Genomic DNA, 20,486 nt, shown 5'->3' with positions numbered 1-20,486 from the left:
ATGGAAATGTTGCACGAGCTGAGGCTTGAACTCACAATCTTCAACACCAAGAACCACCCTCTATCTCACTGAGCTAACTGGCAAACAGAAATGTCACATGTAGCTTCACAGATTGACTAAGCCAGTCACCTGTGTGCAAGACAGCAGCTGTTAGTGTGTAAAGGCAGATTTCAAACAGCTGTCAAAAATTCACTTATTAAGACAAAAATGCGAAAATACACAAATTGCATCTAGACAGCATGGAGGTGTTGGTAATTTGTTTGTAACAATGATTTATTGGCTCCATAAGTGAAAAACTGATGTTTAAAAATGCCATTTTTGCACTGACTCCAATTGTTTGCATGAGAGCGAAATTCAAAATGCTGTAAAACTTTGATGAACATTGAAAATGTATTTAGCAAGAATTTGCAAGTATATGTTTACAATACCGTTTACAGTCAAACATTTTGATGCACTGTAGGCTCAATTTTTAATAAATCAAAAATCTGTGTGGGTGGTTTGTGTAGGACAGTCTGAAGATGCTCTGTAGCAAGTTTGGTGTCAATTGAGCAAAAATTGTGTGAGGAGATACGTTTAATAGGTTTTACAGTTTTTGAAAAAAACAGAGTGATGGACTTCATAATTTGCAATAGGTTTAAATGTACAAAAGTTTCTTCAGTATTGGGGCTACATTTTGGTGAAAGTTGCAAATCTGTAGCACATATGGTTGATTTTGAACTTTAGAGGCTTGCTGTAGCGCCACCATCAGGACTATTGGCCTGTTTTTGCAGCTGAGGCATTCTGGCATGGGACTGGACCTTTGTGCAAAGTTTGGTGATTTTTCGTGTATGGGAAGTATGATTTCCTCGGAAGAAGAAGAAGAAGAAGAAGAACGTGCAGGATAACAATAGTTACACTTCTGCCACTGTGCCAATGTGTGGTATAATGTGGTACTGCAGTGTGACTACTCTGGGGACTGAAGTCATCTAGACACGTTTGGCTGTGGGACAGTATCATGAAATTTTGTGGGATTCATTGATATTGGAATGCACTAGCGTATTTGTCACAGTGTTAAATTTTATGCAAGTACAATAGTGAAGGAAAATATATACAGGGTAAAGATGTAGTCAGGGTTAAAGAAGAACTTGAAGAAGTCTGTTGTTCAACACAGGTGGAATTAAAAGATACGAGTATGTCTTTACATTTTCAATTTCCACTGTTTCCATGTGCTGCTTAATTACAACCACAGACTGTAAACAAAGATGGACGACGTGACAGCTCCACAAAAGTGAAGCCAAACTTTCCATCGCCCCCTGGTGGCAGGCTGCAGTACAGGTCATAAAGCCAGCCCTCTCCAGAAGGGACATGAGCTAAACTAAAACCTCAAAGTACACATCAAATACATTTTTCCAAAAGATGGTTTCTGTCATTTTAGGTAGTTTGTATCACACTGTTGTGTGTTCAAGTGTTTGCTTTCCTAATAAGTTTGGATTTCATTCGTTACTTAGTGCTATAAAATGGGGATTTACAACATGATTCATAACTGTATGAGCCAGTCAGTGGGATCGCGTTCAGTGGTTTTGCTCGCGATCGGCCGGACAAGTGTATGGACAGGAAACTTGATACCACCGAAATCCCTACTGCACAGACTCTGGCTGCAAATGATGCCACCACAGCAAGATGGCAGTGGCTGTATCCAGAATACTTTAGCCTCACTTCTGTACAGTGGAGGTAAGAGGAGACGTGTTGAGAGGGAACTATTTCCAGGTCATGGGAGGAGAGAGGAGGCGAGGAAGCATAATTTAGCATGATGAAATTTAGACTGGGATCAGGGGAGAGGTGTATGTGGTGATGGCTAAATGAAGTCTCATGAACCACTGTCTTTATTTTCTGAAGCCACCAGATGGCGCTGTCTGTTCAACAAAGGTTTGAAAGCACACTTGATTGCAACTGCTTTATCTTTAAACCAAGAGTGCCATATGGTGGGGTCAGAAACTAAAGAAATTGGTTTGTGAGGCTTCATTTGGCCATCACTAGGTGTATGGTATAATAATAATCATGAATTATACATATTATACACATTATAATGTGAACATCCAGAGTCTGCTGGGTCTCTTCTTGTAAAATAAACAACAGGAAGTGATTGTTTTATGAAACAAACATCATCAACAGCAGTTTGTTTAGAAGTGTTTTCTGATCTGATGCTGTTTTTGGCAGGACGACATCATTCTGTTACAAATCACTGTTAAAATACCAATCAGTTTTATAATGTAGTTAAAGTTCGGTTACGTTAAAGCACAAAAACAATGTTTAAGTAAAGAATAGTTTGGGTTAAATAAGCTTTTGTTCAAGTTAAAAAAAGAGAGGACCACTCTGTCTTTTAACACTTTATTCAGCTTCAGAGAGAGAAATTATCTGTTTACATCAAACTCCAAAAATGTGATAATCAAAGACAAAGATTTTACATAATATAACCATCACCAGATCTTTATCAAAACCTGAAAATATAGTAAAATGTTCCATATTTGAATACATAAAGCAAAATCAAACCAGTACACTGTAGACTGGTGTATTCATTCCAGTTCCTACCATAAAGATGTCGACCATACACACTGTGAATTATACAGAAAACTAAATACAACCTCAAAAGATGAATTAAAGCTCGATTGTAACTGAGAGTTAACTTCTCCGTCTTAGGCTGGTGGATATATGACACTCATCCGATATATGATATATGACGTTACTCCGTATTCTCACAGTCCCAGTATAGTTCAAGCCTTTCTAACACCCACACTTTAAGAGAAATAAAATACAACAACAACTCGAGAAAATAACAAATAGTGATAATTCAGGTGCCATTACAGTAGTGATGGCCAAATGAAGCCTCATGAACCAATTTCTTTATTTTCTCACCCCACCAGATGGCGCTCTTGGTTTAAAGATAAAGGCTGAAGGACTTGCAATGTTCAAACCTTTGTTGAACACACAGCGCCATCTGGTGGCTTCAGAAAATAAAGACAGTGGTTCATGAGGCCTCATTTGGCCATCACTACTTACAGGGTCACATCCTCAGTAATCTGATGCTGCTTTGAAACTGACTTCAATGTAGCTACTTTCTCTCTATTTAAATCTGCTGTTAAAAAGTCTGCTGGTGATTTCACATCTCTCCCCCTCAGGTTGGGATTACTACATGTCCCAGAATGCCGTTCAACAAACACATGTTATAGTTTAAATGTTTCCAAAAGTAACACAGCACTGCAAACAAAGTGAGTAAATGAATCAAAGGCCTGCTAACAGTGAGTATAGAGGGTTTAGCACGTAGAACAGATGAAATTAAACTTCTCATTGTCATTCTTTTTGAACCACTTATGTTCTCCTCCTCTGTCCATGGCTCCAGACATGTCACAGTCATCCGCTGGTACACCTGTGACCCAGTTCTTATAGGTGACCATCTCTTCATTGACCCAGAACCAGAAACCCAGAGTGCAGGTGTAGCGCAGTCCCAGCCAGACGTAGGGACTGTTGGCCTTCTTGGCTTTCTCTTGGACCCATCGCTGCTCGTCATGGTTGGTGATGGAGACCAGGTCACAGTGGTTCATTCTGCAGTACTTCAAGGCATCGTCCCAGGTCATGTTCTCCTTGATCAGGATCATTTTATCTGTCATGGAAGAAACTGAAAGTTTGTGGACACTTTAGCCGGACAGTTAAAGGAAATATACATCTGTTTTTGTTCACAAAAACAGATGTATATTTCCTTGAAGTGAGAATACAGACAGAATCCAAATGTGAAATCCTGTGTGGAATATATTAAAGGAATTCAACATACATACACAAATATGTAGCACAAAACAAATACTGTTAGACAGACTCTTGCAAAACTCACCATCATAGCAGAAGAAGGATTTTGTTTTATTACACTCGTCGGAGCTCCATTTTCCATCCAGCAGAGTCACAGCACATTTCTTACTGCTGTCTTCATCTCTGAATAACTCCAGATCCCAGTATCTGAAAGAGAAACTGCTCCCATCTGACCACCTCCAGGAGTCTCTGAACAGGCCGATCCACACGACCTCGTTTGACCTATACTCTCTCTTGAATTCGTTGTCCTCTAACTGTTGGTCTCCACTGACCAGGTCAGTGTGATGTTCTCTGCAGTAGCTCTGAGCCTGTGGCCAGCTCATCTTGTCTTCAATCAGATGGAATGTCTTGTTGGATTGCTTCCTTTCTGTGGGATAAACAGACAAACTAAGAAACACACACTGTTTACAAGTTATTTCATCTCATAAAAATCCTTTTTTCTTATTTAAACAGGTGAAACAATAACGTGAGATAAATTAAAATGAATCCACTGCAGGTTCACATGTTTACAAGATCAAAGTGTGTGTGATATAATAAGGTGGATCACATCATTAAAAGTAGGACTGGATTAGAATTCATTTCTGCATGTGGAGAAAGAGACATTTTATCACCACACTTACCAGTAATGTTACTTAAAAGTAAATAAATAAATAGAAAATAACACCAGTTGACTTTTAAATAAATAATTTTTTAACCTTATCAGCCAAGTTTCTACTTAATCCCACACAAAAAGAGGAGGTATATGTCAACGAAAACTATTGTTAGACAGGATGATCTGCTGTATACACATAATAACATTATTAGTTACATATTCTCACCATCATAGCAGATACATTTATGATTGTAAGAACAAGGGATATCATTCCATTTGTGATTCTTCATCAGCACACATTTCTCATTTTTAGAACCGTAATCATTCGGCTCTCCCTCATGCCATCTACTCTCACTATCATTGAACTCCAGCCCTGGCAGAGACCACTGCCAGTGCCACATCCCTCTCTCATTTCTTTCAGGGTCGCTGTAAAGCCCAATCCAGGCTCCATCTTGATTCTGTGCAGAGTCACGGAGTCTCTTCATGTCTGTCATGTTAGACACTGTGGCCAGGTCAGTGTGATGCTCTCTGCAGTACTGCTGGGCTTCAGTCCAGGTCTTTGTCTGGTTAACAAAGTGGTACTCATGGAGGTGACACATGAAGAAGGAACACTGACCTAATAACAGAGGAAATACTGCAGTGATGGAGCAGACAGCATTAAATCAATATCATGAGTACACACCTACTACTTACTCCACGCCTCTTTATTCACTTAGATTTCTGAGTTTCTGGATGATTTGCTCTTTATTTCATGATAAGAATGAGCTTTAAGTGAAATCATTTCATGGCAGCAGCAGCAGCAGCAGCAGCAGCAGCAGCAGCAGCAGCAGCAGCAGCAGCACTGCTGTATATGTGATAAGATGATCCACTTACCCATCAGAAGGAGCAGAAACAGACTCCACTGCATCTTTGCTCTGTTAGATGAAACTGATATTTCAGTGTGCTGTGAACCAAACACAATGGATTTAACAAATATTGTCAGTAAAATAAAAAAATAAACATTTTAACTCTTAACTGTGTGTCCATTAAAATCAAGAAATACACACACAAACAAAGGTCACCACCCCCTCCAGTTTATGAGGAAGCAGAATGATGTTTAGCAGCTAATATGCAAATTAGGATGAAACCTGCATGAACAGACTCACACTGTGAAACTGTCACTGTTTTCCAGCTCATTAAAATTTCTTATTTGAATAAAACACAAATAATGTAATGCATCAGGCTGAGCCAATAACAAACAATAAACAATATGCCAGGGTTATTGTGTCGCACTATACTGTAGAGGTGTTTATCATGCTCTGGTTTTCATATATTCACCTTACAATACACTGCTACTATCAAAAACATATTGTGTTTCAGGAGTGGGTGAGACACGATGACGTCACGGGTTCTTTAACCAGAATGAGAAACAAAATAGAGGATAATGCAGAATTAAATTGTTTACTGTTTCTTCAATATATAGATTTAACACCCAAAAGCATGCAGAAGAAGATACGTAGTGTTTTCTCAGCCCTGAGTCTGCAGAGCAGGCTGCATGCATCCCAAAAAAAGCTCCATAAACCAAATCCTGAGCCTGAGAGGTAAAACCCAGGGCAAGAAGACGTCCACTGGCCTCACAAAGCTTCACAGTATTGAAGCATTGTTGGATTTCTTTGCATTATAATGTCAGGTGTTCTTGTTATTGTGTCCACTCTTTGTAAAACACGCTGAACTTTGCATGAAATTAAAACTTTAAAATGATAAACTGTGATTATAAAACATGTCACAAATGAGCTGAGCTGTTTGCTAAATCTGGCAAATACAAAAAGACAAAGTGCAAATCTGATTTGATTTGAAATGATGTGAAATATATACTGAAAAAAAGACATTACTGTTCTGTCCACCTCTGCACACACACAATAAATAATATATCAAAGTGACACAACAGAATCATAACTTACATCTTCTGTCCTCCTCTCAGCCGCTTCACTCTGGTGTCTCTCCTTGTGTGCTGATGAAGACTAAAATGTCCCCCAGGTAGATGCTCTCTTTGAGCCGCCTTCACCTGACGTCAGCATTTGAATATTAAAATACTGAAGTCAAAAATGTCCAAAGTCCAGAAAGGATCTATTGATGACAAGAACATCATTTACATGATGCAGCAGGAAATAAAAAGTGGAACACACTTTCCTGTTTTCTGTCCAACGAGCAGAAAACAAGGTGTCATACCTAAATATCCACTAATAAGAAGAATAAACTGAACTCATGTTTGTTACTCTGAAAATATAGATTTTTTGCATTGTCAGAAATATAATTATTGTTATGCCAGCAATGATTTGAACATATTTTTGTTGTTATTCTGTTTCTTTTCATTCACACTCACAGGCAAAGTCAACAATGCCATCAGTTTACAGTGAAACTAAAGTCCATTTATACGACAATAAATAAGTCTTTAGGTTAGCCTGTACACTATATTTGTACTGGTACTACTTGTACTGACTGTAAATTCTGTAAATGCATGTTTCTCAGTTATTTGCTTCAACAGTAATTTAATTTGTATGTGTTTCAATAGGTTTGTGGTGTCAAACTCAGCTTAAAGGAACAGTGTGTCAGACTTAGGGGGATTTAGTGGTGTCTAGCAGTGAGGATTGCAGATTGCAGAAAGCTTCTCCAGGTCAGGATTCCTCCAGTGTTCATTGTTCAGGAGGTTTTTACTGTGAGCTGAATTATCCGCAGAGGTCTCCTCCTCTCCAGAACAAACACAACAGGTGATTAAAACCAGTAAAACACTGATTAAAGCAGTTTTATATTACAAATCAGTGTTTCTCTAATGTTGTTGGGCACGTGATGGACAGGCTGCTCACCGAGCTCCTGCTAATGTGGGCTCATCTTGTTTTTTCTGCAACTTAAGACTCAGACGTTCAGGGGGTTTATACCAAGAGCTAAATTATCCGCAGAGATCCCCTTCTCTCCAAAACAAATGGACGGAGGTTATTTGAAACTGAAAAAATATGTACATGTAAAATATGTAGATATAAATAGCCCCTTCTAAGGGTACAAAAACATGATGATTTGTATTTCCAGGTGATTATACACTAAATAAAACATCTTATTACATGATTTTCCATTTCTACCAATATGTCCCCTAACCTTTCCATGACGAGGAGTACTTGAAAAGACATGTACAAAGCCGTGGGGTCAGAGGTCACTGGTGAGTGAGTCAGTTACAGAGAAATGAGTGGACTCTATGCTGTGGTCAGTCTGCTGCCATCTGCTGGACATAATGAAGTACAACATGGGAAGCCATTCACACGTCCACGTCTATGAAACAATTTAGACTGGGATCAGAGGAGAGGTGGATGGGATGATCAAATTCATGTCTTACATATACTTAATTTACTTGCACATGCATTTTTTAAAGGTTTTCCCATGTAATGATGTGAACACCCAGTGTCTGCTGGGGCTGTCCTGGTAAAATAAACAACAGGAGGTGATCAATTTATGACACAAGCAGCAGATTGTTTGGAATTCGAAATCCAACAGATCTGATGCTGTTTTTGGCGGGACGACGTCATTCCATTACAAATCACTGTTAAAAAAGCAGTCAGTTTTATGACATGACAACTCTGTAGTTAAGGCTTGGTTAGGTTTAGGCCCTAAAACAAGAAGGCACGTGAACAGACAGACCCCAGGTGGCGCTTTTGGCCTCTGACTAGATGATATGGTGATAGATTTGTTTCATAATTATGTGTGTGAACAGATGGACAATTTGTGTGTAAATGTGTAATCTGTAAATATAAAACACCTTCCACAAATACAAAAAAAGATTTGTAAACTCACAAAAATATTTTGCAAGTTTAAAACAGATCTGCAAATACACAAACACATTCCACAAATAAAAAAAAATATCTGTGAATACATTAAATTAATTTGCAAATAAATGAAAAGCATTTGTGAATATCTTCCTAACATTTACAACTTTCAAACAGGCATTTGTGAACTCAGTTTTTATTTGTGAATCGAAAAAACATTTGTGGATCTCAGTTGTACGCGTGTGGATTTGCTTTTTACACACACAGAGTTTTGAAACAAACTTTCCGCTGGTCTGAACAAAAATGCACCCGTATCACTCGGCCATTTTCGGATAGCACGTGATCACCCAGCTGATGACGTCATTTCCGCATGTCAAAATAAGAGCACGCAGTCTTTCTGTGAGCTGTTTTTTTTTCATTCTTTAAATAATCAGCGATAAATAACGTGCATTCATTCTTTTATGTTAATAACACACAGTGAGTATTAGTGTGTGTTTATTTGTTCTATAGAGCTCGTAAGCCACGCCCCTTCCAGCAGACCCCCATTGGACCTCTAGGCTCTGAAAATATGAATGGGAGTCAATGGAGAGACAATTATTATTTTCTGGTCCCAGTCATTAAATGCCTTGGATTACACAAATGTTTTGTGTGGGTCTAAATATTATTTTTTCATGTTTTTCAAGAGTTTGACAGTTTATTGTATGATTCTTCAGTTAAAGGCTGTGGAAACAACGTAATGAGAAAGACTACATGTCGCCTATGTGACGTCACGTCATCACACTTGCTGATTTATCCTGGTAAGAAGTGAACCATCTTCATAGTATTGAAAACCCACAGTTAGTCCTGAAGTTACCTCACAAAGCCAAATCCTGCTCCATAGAGTCAGGCCTCTGGTGTGGCTCATGCTGCTGGTGACACACCCTTCAGCAACCAGAGATGGTTAGGGCAACAGGGACACCTACAAAGTGATACCGCTGTATCTACAAAAACTAGGGATGCACGATATTGTAGATATATAACAACTTATTCGGCTGATAAATGATACTGATATCGATATATCCACTTTTTCCTCACCTAATTTTAGTGATCATCAAGTCTCTTCTGTAGTGGCATTATCATCATATTATGCATGCATACTCTTATCATGACGGCCCACCAGCAGATGGAGACATGAAATACAATGCTTTTAAATGTATATAATATACATTCATTGTGCAAAATAAAAACAGCATGTTGGCCAATGCTAATAGTTCATTTTAAAACCGATATTAGCCGTTACCGATGACGCACCGATATCATCAGTACGTTGGCCGATTCCGATACTTAATTTTAAAGCCGATATCGGTTGATACCAATGACGTGCCGATATTATCGCGCATCCCTAACAAAAACGTTTGTTTTAGTCATTGTGAACAAGTGCGTTTTAAGAAAATAAACTTTAATTTGAATATTTAAAGGACAAAATGAAAACATACCTTTTTAATGCACTGGTCAGTGTTGAGATTTTCGGCTAGGTTGCTTCCACAAATGGCTTCATTCACGCTAGTGGAAAGAAAACATCCAAAATACACATTTAGGTTTATTTTAGTTCCGATTTCTGTTATGGAAATGTGTGCAAAAAGTGCATATTTGATTAGATAATGTCTCTTTTGCATCTTTAAACATAACATTTAAGGAAACTTGTCTTAAAAATATAGATATCTTAATATAAGTAATCAAACTGGGGAAGTTTAATGCTGATATCTATTAGATATGAGTTTACCTTATTCACTTGTTGTGTCTCCCCTTAATGATATAGGATTGGTCTCTTTTTTTGTGTATGTCTGTCTACTATTGATACGTATATCAAAATTAATAAATGCATCTTCACTTTAACTGGATTGGATGACTACCACTGGTGTCTGTGTAACACCACTGTGTAAAAGCAGTACAGTTATAATAAATAACTTGGTTTACAGTAAGTCACACTGACAAATCAAAAGATGCAGGAAAGTCCCTCGGGGCAGAGGCTAACAGGTTGGTTAAAATGCAAAACAAACAAAAGAAATAAAAGAAGAATCTGCGGGGCACAGGCTGCAGATGATCTCTGGTGTCCTTGCAACGCACTTCGCTTCTCGTCTTGTTCATCCTGTTAACAGGTGAGTATCAGACTACCACAATGTATTACATTATCATTAAGTTAAGTTAAGTTAAGTTACATACTACAATTAATAGTTGTAATTTCTTTGCAATTGCTTGTTGGAGTAATAACATAGCAGAGAATAAAAACTGCTAACTCAATTGTGAATGAACCTGTTCAATATAAATGTGTGCTCCTGCAGACAGACTGAACAAAAATTTTAACACAACACTTTTGTTTTTGCTCCCCTTTTCACATGTTTAATTTACAGATCTGAGACTTTTTATGCACATGAGACTTCTTTTTCTAAAAGTTTGGTCACAAATTTGTTAAAATTCAGGTTCGTAAGCACTTTTCCAAGATAGTCCATCCACCTGACAGGTGTGGCATGTCAAGATACTGATTAAACAGCATGAGTACTACGCCAGTGTGGCTTGATATGGTCACAATAAACGGTTGCTCTAAAATGTGCAGTCTTATCTTGAAAAAAAATAACATTGATTAGGATTTCACATGACTTGAAATGCCACAGAAATGCATTTTTTGGTCAAAGAATCAGTCAGTATCTGGTGTGACACTACTGGCTTTACGCAGTGCGACACCTCTCCGTCACATAGAGTTGATCAGGTTGTTGAATGCTGGCCCACTCCTCTTCAATGGCTGTGTGAAGTTAATGGCGGGAACTGGAGCGCACTGTCTTCCATGCCGATCCAGAGGATATCAAAAATGCTCTGTCCATGACATGTCTCATGAGTGTGCCAGCCATGCAAGGACTGGAATTGTGCACAGATCCTTGCAACATGGGCGGTGCATGATCATGCTGCAACCTGCGGTCATGGTGGTGGATGAACGGCATGATAATGGGGCTCAGGGTCTTCATATCTCATCACGGTTTCTTTTACATTCAACCTACTATCAATAAAATGCACTTGTATTAGCTGTCTGTAGCTTATGCCAGCCCATACCATAACCAGCATTTGAGAGTGCGACACGCGCATTTTAACCTTTTCACACTCTCACCCGCCACACCTGGTATTTCTCACGCATAAAAAAAATTGTTATGATAACACCCAAGTTACGATGTTGTATATGCAGTGGAACGTGTTGTAAGACGCTGTGGGTACCATAGAGCTCAACAAGAGCTTGCCACGCTCAAGCCAATAAAACTAAGACACAGCTACCCATCAGCCAATCAGAAAATAGCATTGCTGTATCTGGGTAAGGTTAAGGTACAGATGATCTGACTTCAGCAACAACGTTGAGAAGAAGGTGCACACACAAGACAGTGGTGCCTTATCACATGTCAATAAGTCATCCCATCATTTGATTTTGTAGCCTATTGAATGAAATTACTTGTTGCACAAAAGGAAAACAATGAGAGCTCATCTCAGGGAGTATCAGCTGTTACCTGACAGTTTGACAAGACCACATGTCAACTTTTTTATGGGATTCACTCACAGTTTTTTTTTTTTTCATTGTTAATTTAAAAATACCAGTGGCATTAAACGATGAGTGCATATAGATGGTTGATGACTTATTTGAAATTTGAATCCTCTATAAACTACCATACCGAAGGCCTGCCACATCGGTGCCCTGTCCCCCATCAACCCACCATCCAGCAAAAATCTCACTCTGAACTGAGATCAAAACTTGAGAGCCCTGCACAACCCCACCGCCATAATGGGGTACTTTGTTTACACCGTTAGCATTAGCAAACAATGCCATCTGCCATTTGCCCACTCCAGTTGGTAAGGACAATCTTGCAGGTGAAGACCCTAGATACACTGCCTGGCCAAAAAAAAAGTCACCACCAAAAAAAAAGGTCATACACTCTAATATTTCGTTGGACCGCCTTTAGCTTTGATTATGGCACGCATTCGCTGTGGCATTGTTTCGATAAGCTTCTGCAATGTCACAAGATTTATTTCCATCCAGTGTTGCATTAATTTTTCACCAAGATCTTGCATTGATGATGGTAGAGTCTGACCGCTGCGCAAAGCCTTCTCCAGCACATCCCAAAGATTCTCAATGGGGTTAAGGTCTGGACTCTGTGGTGGCCAATCCATGTGTGAAAATGATGTCTCATGCTCCCTGAACCAGTCTTTCACAATTTGAGCCCAATGAATCCTGGCATTGTCATTTTGGAATATGCCCATGCCATCAGGGAAGAAAAAATCCATTGATGGAATAACCTGGTCATTCAGTATATTCAGGTAGTCAGCTGACCTCATTCTTTGAGCACATACTGTTGCTGAACCTAGACCTGACCAACTGCAGCAACCCCAGATCATAACACTGCCCCCACAGGCTTGTACAGTAGGCACTAGGCATGATGGGTGCATCACTTCATCTGCCTCTCTTCTTACCCTGATGCGCCCATCACTCTGGAACAGGGTAAATCTGGACTCATCAGACCACATGACCTTCTTCCATTGCTCCAGAGTCCAATCTTTATGCTCCCTAGCAAATTGAAGCCTTTTTTTCCGGTTAGCCTCACTGATCAGTGGTTTTCTTAAGGCTACACAGCTGTTCAGTCCCAATCCCTTGAGTTCCCTTCGCATTGTGCGTGTGGAAATGCTCTTACTTTCACTGTTAAACATAGCCCTGAGTTCTACTGTTGTTTTTCTTCGATTTGATCTCACCAAACGTTTAAGTGATCGCCGATCACGATCATTGAGGATTTTTTTCCGGCCACATTTCTTCCTCGAAGACGATGGGTCCCCACTATCCTTCCAGTTTTTAATAATGCGTTGGACAGTTCTTAACCCAATTTTAGTAGTTTCTGCAATCTCCTTAGATGTTTTCTCTGCTTGATGCATGCCAATGATTTGACCCTTCTCAAACAGACTAACATCTTTTCCACGACCACGGGATGTGTCTTTCGACATGGTTGTTTAGGAAATGAGAAGCAACTCATTGCACCAGTTGGGGTTAAATAACTTGTTGCCAGCTGAAAGATAATCGCCCATGCAGTAATTATCCAATAGGAGGCTCGTACCTATTTGCTTAGTTAAATCCAGGTGGCGACTTTTTTTTTGGCCAGGCAGTGTATTTAGGTCTTAGGTTGTGTGGTTACATGTGGTCTGTGGTTGTATGGCTGGTTGGATGTACTGCCAAATTCACAGAAACAACATTGGAGATGGTGTATAGCACTGACAAGAAAATTCAGTTGATGGGCAACTCTGGTGGACATTCAATTCAATTTTCAGTTTTATTTATAAAGCCCAATGTCACAAATCACAATTTGCCTCAGAGGGATTTACAGCATACAACATCCCTCTTCCAGGACGGACAGACGTGCAATAAATGTCGTATTCCTGCAATCAGCATGTCAGTGGGAATCTGTTGCGTCATGTTGTGTGACCAAACTGCACATTTTAGAGTTTATTGTGACCATCCCAAGGCACACCTGTATAGTAGTGACGCTGTTTAACCAGCATCTCGATATGCTCCACCTGTCAAGTCGATGCCTCATCTTGGTAAATAAATGTGCTCACCAGCACGGACTTTGCAACCAAACTTTGAGAGAAATGTCTCTCCTCTGAGTTCATGAAAAAGACTTAGATCTTTTTTACAATTGTGAAAAAATGGGAATAAAATGTTGCATTTAAAAAAAATGTCAGCGCATTTGAACAATACCTCGGTACACACCAAAAAATGTTCAGCATTTAGTATCATTATCACAACATTATATTATATATTGAGGTTTTAGGTAAAGAATGTTTTGGAAATTGTGTACAATTTGAAAGTCAGAATCTCAAAATCCATTTTTTTCCATTTCTGTTTCGACCAGATTTGACAGTTTTTCTACAAAATGGCTGAATCTGACACATCTGATCCTGAAGTCGCAGATTTGTTGAACACACTCAGAGCTTTATGTATTAATCAGAGTTTGTTGACTTCTGACAATAATGAAAAGCATCTTTTCGACAAGCTGCAGGGACTGGTTACAAACATCAAATGGAGCCCAGCAGATGCCACAGACTTGTTCAATGCTCTTCTGAAGCGTTTTGAGTCAACAACAACTGACCGATCACAGCTCCTCTCATGGATGTTGAAGATGTTGCACTGCATAGAGATTTATTACATCACTCCGAGTTGGAAATGTCGGACAAGAAAGAAGACACTTATTGAGCTGGTCCGAGACGAGACTGTGACAGATGAAAACCTCAAGAACTGTTTAGCCGATGACCCAGAAAAGCAACTGGATGAAATTCTCGAGGAAATCTGTCAACAAAAGTTAAATCAAATTAATGAGAAGCTCTTAGATGATGTGAGAGACATTGTGTCATCAGTCAACAAAGGTCTAACTTCACACAATGATGGATCACAGCACAGTGACTTGAAACAAGTGTTGCTGAAGCTTTGTCAGGCAGCTGAAAAAACTCACTTCAGACCCCGACTGACGCAGATGGTGAGCTGGTGTATCATGGCTCTTTCCAAAACAGGACGGCTAATTCAAGTTGGCACTGGAGAGGGGAAGTCATGTATTGTGGCAATGTTTGCCGCTTTTTGAGCCTTGCGAGGAGAAAAGGTAGACATCATGTCCAGCTCATCAGTTCTCGCAAAGAGAGATTTGAAAGAATGGCAAGACTTTTATGAAGTTTTGAAAATCAGCGTCGACTGCAACACTGACAAACAAGCCAAAGACTTAAAAAAGTGCTATAAGTGTCAGGTTGTGTATGGTACTGTGGAAGAGTTTGCTGGAGACTGGCTTCGTCACCACTTTAATAGAATGGACATATTTGGGCAAAGAACATTTGAATGTGCAATTGTGGATGAAGTTGATTCCTTGATGCTGGATAAGGGCCTCCATGTGGTCTATCTTAGTAGCGATATGCCTGCTTTGCAACATCTCAATCCACTCTTGGCTTTCATTTGGGCCACTGCTAATCAGTACAACAAGATTGGCTCAGAGACAACTGTGGGGCGAAAGTACCCATTTCACCAAGTTGTGCTTGAAAACATAAAGCGCAAAGATGTTGACGAGTTCACCATCCTTCAAATGGCTGAGGACACAGGTATACTGGCAAAAGGTTCAGTCAAGGACCTGAGAAAGAACTCAAGTCTCTTACCTGAAAAAACTGCAGGTGTTACTGCTCACCAGTTGGCAAAGTTCTTTCAGACAGTAGAGGGGAGATTCCCATCTTGCCAGTTTGCTCTGCACTGCATGAATGATGATGGAGTGATAGAGGAACTGAAGAAGGAACCACAAAAAGAAACGACTGGAAGACAGAGGGTGCCTCTGCTTTTGATCAGTGGAGGCTTGTGTCAGTACATTTACTCTGATACAGAGAGTGTACAGAGAGCTGTGGAAGCAGAAATAAAAGATGTCCTGTATTTTACACCATGTGACCTGAACCAAGATAAATGCCGCTTCTATGTCCCAGGCTTTCTGTCAGATCTGGTCAAATCTAAACTCAAGGTTTGGATTGAAAATGCATTCTATGCACAAACCATGACAATGGGCCATGAATATATCATTGAGGAACATGGGATTGTGCCTGTTGACTACAGCTGCACAGGTGTTGTTGAAAACAACATGAAATGGACAGATGGACTACAACAGTTCATTGAAATGAAACATGCAAAGTCCAAGCTGAGTGACATGACAGCCATCACAAACTATATGTCCAATGTTGGCTTGTTGCAAAAATATGGAGATCAGATTTTTGGAATCTCTGGGACTCTTGGCCAACAAGCAGAGACTGAGACTTTGCAGAAAATCTACAAAGGTTTAAAGACCTGTCAGATACCTTCATTCAAACGCAGAAAGCTGTTTGAGGTAGAAGGTGTGATTGTAGATGATGAAAAAGAATGGATTGAGAAAATCTGCAACATTGTCACTGCACAAACCAACCCTACTCTTTACAGGGATGAAAGGGCTGCGTTGGTCATCTGTGAGACCATCAATCAAGCAAAGGTTCTCCACAACACTCTAGGAGATAAAGTCTCAAACAAGAAGCTTTACATAAGCAACAACATGGACAATACTGCAATCTTTGCCAAGAAACTTGAAGCAGGAGACGTCATCATAGCAACAAACCTTGCAGGTCGTGGGACAGACCTTCAGGTCTCTGATCAGGTAAAGAGAGCTGGAGGTTTGTTTGTTGTGCAGACCTTCTTGCCAAAGAATGCTCGTGTGGAGGCCCAGGCATTTGGTCGCACTGCCAGACAAGGATCTCCTGGGTCTGCTCAACTCATTGTCTGCTCCAGCCATCTGTCAGAATTATCCAAATTGTTGGCTTTATTAGGCAAACATCGATCTTTTCTGGAAAATACAACTAATGACATGCTAGTTTATCGACATCTTTTTGTAGTGCAACTCAGATCGTACCAAAAAAGCCCCAGTGATAAAGTACCTGAATCTTTGAGGTTTTTGACAAAAACCTCTGATTCAGAAACAAAGACAGTTAAAGACACCAGAAATGACTCTGTGGAAAAAACACTAGCTCACTACTTGGAGTGTGAAATCCCAAAGATACAGAAAAAGGAAGAGCTCTTCAGTCAGTACCTGGAAACACTAGATGAGGTGTACAAAAGCAGTAACAACAGGCCAGCAGATTCAGATTTGTCTGCACTGAATGAATTCTGGGGTATGTGGCTCCTCACAAACTTCAATGAGAACGAATCAATCATGGACTTAAAACACAAACTAGGTAAAGACCTGAAAACAGCCAAGCAAAAACTCACAAAGAGAGAATCACCCTCATCAAACCTGCACCACTACATTGCATTTGGCAATGATCTGCGCAAAAAGGGAAATCTTGCAGGGAGTATCGAGATGTACACTAAGGCCATACAGGAGGACCACTGTTGGGCAGCCGTTGCATATTATAACCGTGCTTTTGCATCTTTAGCCAAGGACAGGCATCAGGATCCAAACTGCATCAATCAAGCTCTGGAAGATTTGCAAAACGCACTCAAGTCTGTTGAGTTCTTCTGTGAACAAATTCAGGTCACTCAAAGATACTCCACACAAGTCAACAACCTCTGCAGTGATTCAGACACCAGATTTGACAGTCACATGAGAGCCAGACACCAAGTGTTGTTGTCTTTCAAGGCAAACATAAATGAGGCCATTAAAACAGCACACAGGGCCAGAGACTTGGGTGGGAGTGTCAAAGTGGAGGAGACTCTTGTCTACTTCATGGTACCACTGGAGAATTTTCTGTCCTTGGCAGTCCTTTTGACTCAATCCCTGACTCACATCTGCTCCAGAGACCCTCTAAAGTTGCTCCAGCTCATCAGTCATCCCTCCTTTGACATTGTCAGTGAACTTAGGTGTCTTGAATCTATGGGCCTGACTCATGTTTATACCTTAGAAGCACAGATCTCTCTGGGTAGATATTTAGCAAAGACACTACTCAGGATCATACGCTGAGCTCTGCATTCAGCGCTGAGGCAAAACAAATCAAGGAAGTAATAGAGGAGATGATGGTGTTGTAAGGAAATCTTGTTCACCACAAACACTCTGGACCTAAGAAACACAGCCTACTTCAAGTTTGCTGCAGGTTAAGTTTCATCTTTCTTTAATTTTTTTTTGCAAGTTTCATCCTAGTTTCAGTTGTTAATATATTTTTGATGCTAAGTAATGCAAGCTCTGTTTCTACAGTGGCAGTAAATATAATATGCTATATTTTTGTATTAACTGTTGTCAGTTGAATCGAACAATAGCAGATTAATCTCTATTATGGAGAACTTCAATGACACCAATCAAATAAGTCTTAATATTATTGTAAATGTTTTTACACACACGCATATATACATAGTGCAGTTTTGAAGGAGGTTTTCCAGTTTTGCTCTATTTTTTCCTATATTTTGTTTTTATTTGATGTTTAAAAGATACATGTACTTGTTCCCTTGATTCTTTATTATTATTCATTCAAATGACGATGACAAAATAATGTTGTGATACTGATACTACAGTGATACTGTATTTAATGTTTTACTTTTTGGGACATATACCTGAAACATTGTGTAAAATGTGTAGCTGCAAAGTCATTGTTGATTAATCTCTCAAGACAGATTCTGCAATCTACATTGTAGAATCTGTCAGTAGCCCTGTGTGAAAGACGACTGGGGGGGTGGGGCTTTGAGTCTGAACATGCTGCGCTTTAGCCAATCACAATGGAGGGGGCATGGCCGAGACGTGCAGGTGTCCCCAGGAAATGTGTACCTACAGAAACAGCAAGCTCAGCGTCCATAGCGACCACTCCATTAATACCGTCTCGTCAACGTGAAAAAAATCTTTTTTCCAGCGGATGTCTTAGTTACAACATGATTGAGCTAACTGGAGTAGTTTCATGTCGTATCCGGCAACGGGAGGCTTTTAACAGATAACGTCCTGATGTTAGCTTTGCTAACTGTCCCTGTCAGCTGATGCTTTCTAGACATCGTGATTTCCCATAACTGAATAAATACCACACATAACAACACAAAACTGCTTTGCTAGCTCAATCATGTTGTAACTAAGATATCCGCTGGAAAAAATATTTTTTTCACGGACCGTTTATTGAGTTATTACCTTATTTTTATACAGTCTATGGTTATAGACAACGCTAACGGCTAACGTTAACAGCTAACGGTTAGCCCAGCTAATCTACGATAACCATATTAATTACGTGCACACAGAAATAGTAACGTTTATTCAGTCATTGTGTTTATAGACTTAACAAACATCAGATTAGTCTACACGGTGATATAGTGACGTGAAAAATGTGATATATAGCTAAACTCTGCTGGGAAGTATTTGTAAACAACACAGCGATTCTCTGGGGGCACCGCCGGAAGTGAAGGGAGTGAGGCCCCTTCACTTACGATTAGTAAAAAAACTCCGGGCTGTGCCTCCAGAGGTAAAGGAAGAAAAAAATTATTATTTTTTTTTACCGATGGATTTCCAGATTGATTGTTGATTGACACAAAAGGATTAATGAAGTAATTAAGTTTTTTTTTAATTCAATTAAAGTTTACATTTTTGAAGAGCTAAAAACTGACTTTTTTAAATTACAATTTTAAAGACATTTTGATTCTGTATAATAAAAATCAAGCTATCATCACAGAAACTGGTTGACTGTTCATTTGAAATACATATTACAAAACTATACTTACACATCTAGTAATTATAGATTTAAGAAACAACTCCATTTATTATTTTCACACAGTTTTGAGAGATAGTGAAATATTGTTCATGTGAACAGATAGATAAAGATGTAGTCAGGGTTAAAGAAGAACTTGAAGAAGTTTGTTGTTCAACACAGGTGGAATTAAAAGATATGAGTATGTCTTTACATTTTCAATTTCCACTGTTTCCATGTGCTGCTTAATTACAACCACAGACTGTAAACAAAGATGGACGACGTGACAGCTCCACAAAAGTGAAGCCAAACTTTCCATCGCCCCCTGGTGGCAGGCTGCAGTACAGGTCATAAAGCCAGCCCTCTCCAGAAGGGACATGAGCTAAACTAAAACCTCAAAGTACACATCAAATACATTTTTCCAAAAGATGGTTTCTGTCATTTTAGGTAGTTTGTATCACACTGTTGTGTGTTCAAGTGTTTGCTTTCCTAATAAGTTTGGATTTCATTAGTTACTTAGTGCTATAAAATGGGGATTTACAACATGATTCATAACTGTATGAGCCAGTCAGTGGGATCGCGTTCAGTGGTTTTGCTCGCGATCGGCCGGACAAGTGTATGGACAGGAAACTTGATACCACCGAAATCCCTACTGCACAGACTCTGGCTGCAAATGATGCCACCACAGCAAGATGGCAGTGGCTGTATCCAGAATACTTTAGCCTCACTTCTGTACAGTGGAGGTAAGAGGAGACGTGTTGAGAGCGAACTATTTCCAGGTCATGGGAGGAGAGAGGAGGCGAGGAAGCATAATTTAGCATGATGAAATTTAGACTGGGATCAGGGGAGAGGTGTATGTGGTGATGGCTAAATGAAGTCTCATGAACCACTGTCTTTATTTTCTGAAGCCACCAGATGGCGCTGTCTGTTCAACAAAGGTTTGAAAGCACACTTGATTGCAACTGCTTTATCTTTAAACCAAGAGTGCCATATGGTGGGGTCAGAAACTAAAGAAATTGGTTTGTGAGGCTTCATTTGGCCATCACTAGGTGTATGGTATAATAATAATC

General features: G+C 39.6%; 1 protein-coding gene and 1 pseudogene across 1 annotated transcript; one reads left to right on the top strand and one right to left on the bottom strand.

The window, feature by feature from the left end:
• Positions 1 to 2,353: 2,353 nt before the first annotated feature.
• On the bottom strand, positions 2,354 to 6,577 carry LOC144459769 (C-type mannose receptor 2-like). Its single transcript, XM_078164384.1, has 5 exons — positions 6,370 to 6,577; positions 5,303 to 5,372; positions 4,656 to 5,045; positions 3,863 to 4,204; positions 2,354 to 3,652 (listed from the first exon to the last, which is right to left on the bottom strand). The coding sequence occupies exons 2-5, from the start codon at positions 5,334 to 5,336 to the stop codon at positions 3,291 to 3,293; spliced, it is 1,128 nt and encodes a 375-aa protein (XP_078020510.1). The 5' UTR covers positions 5,337 to 5,372; positions 6,370 to 6,577; the 3' UTR covers positions 2,354 to 3,290.
• Positions 6,578 to 14,153: 7,576 nt separating this feature from the next.
• Positions 14,154 to 20,200, top strand: LOC144459675 (uncharacterized; annotated as a pseudogene).
• The last annotated feature ends 286 nt before the right edge of the window (positions 20,201 to 20,486 follow it).

This window comes from Epinephelus lanceolatus, chromosome 22 (genome assembly GCF_041903045.1).
Source record: "Epinephelus lanceolatus isolate andai-2023 chromosome 22, ASM4190304v1, whole genome shotgun sequence".
In the NCBI taxonomy this organism is placed as follows: Eukaryota; Metazoa; Chordata; class Actinopteri; order Perciformes; family Serranidae; genus Epinephelus; species Epinephelus lanceolatus.
The sequence above is the reverse complement of the archived record's forward strand: the minus strand, read 5'-3'. Positions and strand labels throughout refer to the sequence as shown.

Excerpts from the sequence above, each read along its gene's own strand:
- LOC144459769 (XM_078164384.1), bottom strand. The coding sequence starts at position 5,336 with ATGCAGTGGAGTCTGTTTCTGCTCCTTCTGATGG. Across the intron at positions 5,046-5,302 it reads GTTTCTGCTCCTTCTGATGG|GTCAGTGTTCCTTCTTCATG; the intron begins GTAAGTGGATCA and ends CTCTGTTATTAG. Across the intron at positions 4,205-4,655 it reads TAAATGTATCTGCTATGATG|AAAGGAAGCAATCCAACAAG; the intron begins GTGAGAATATGT and ends TTTATCCCACAG.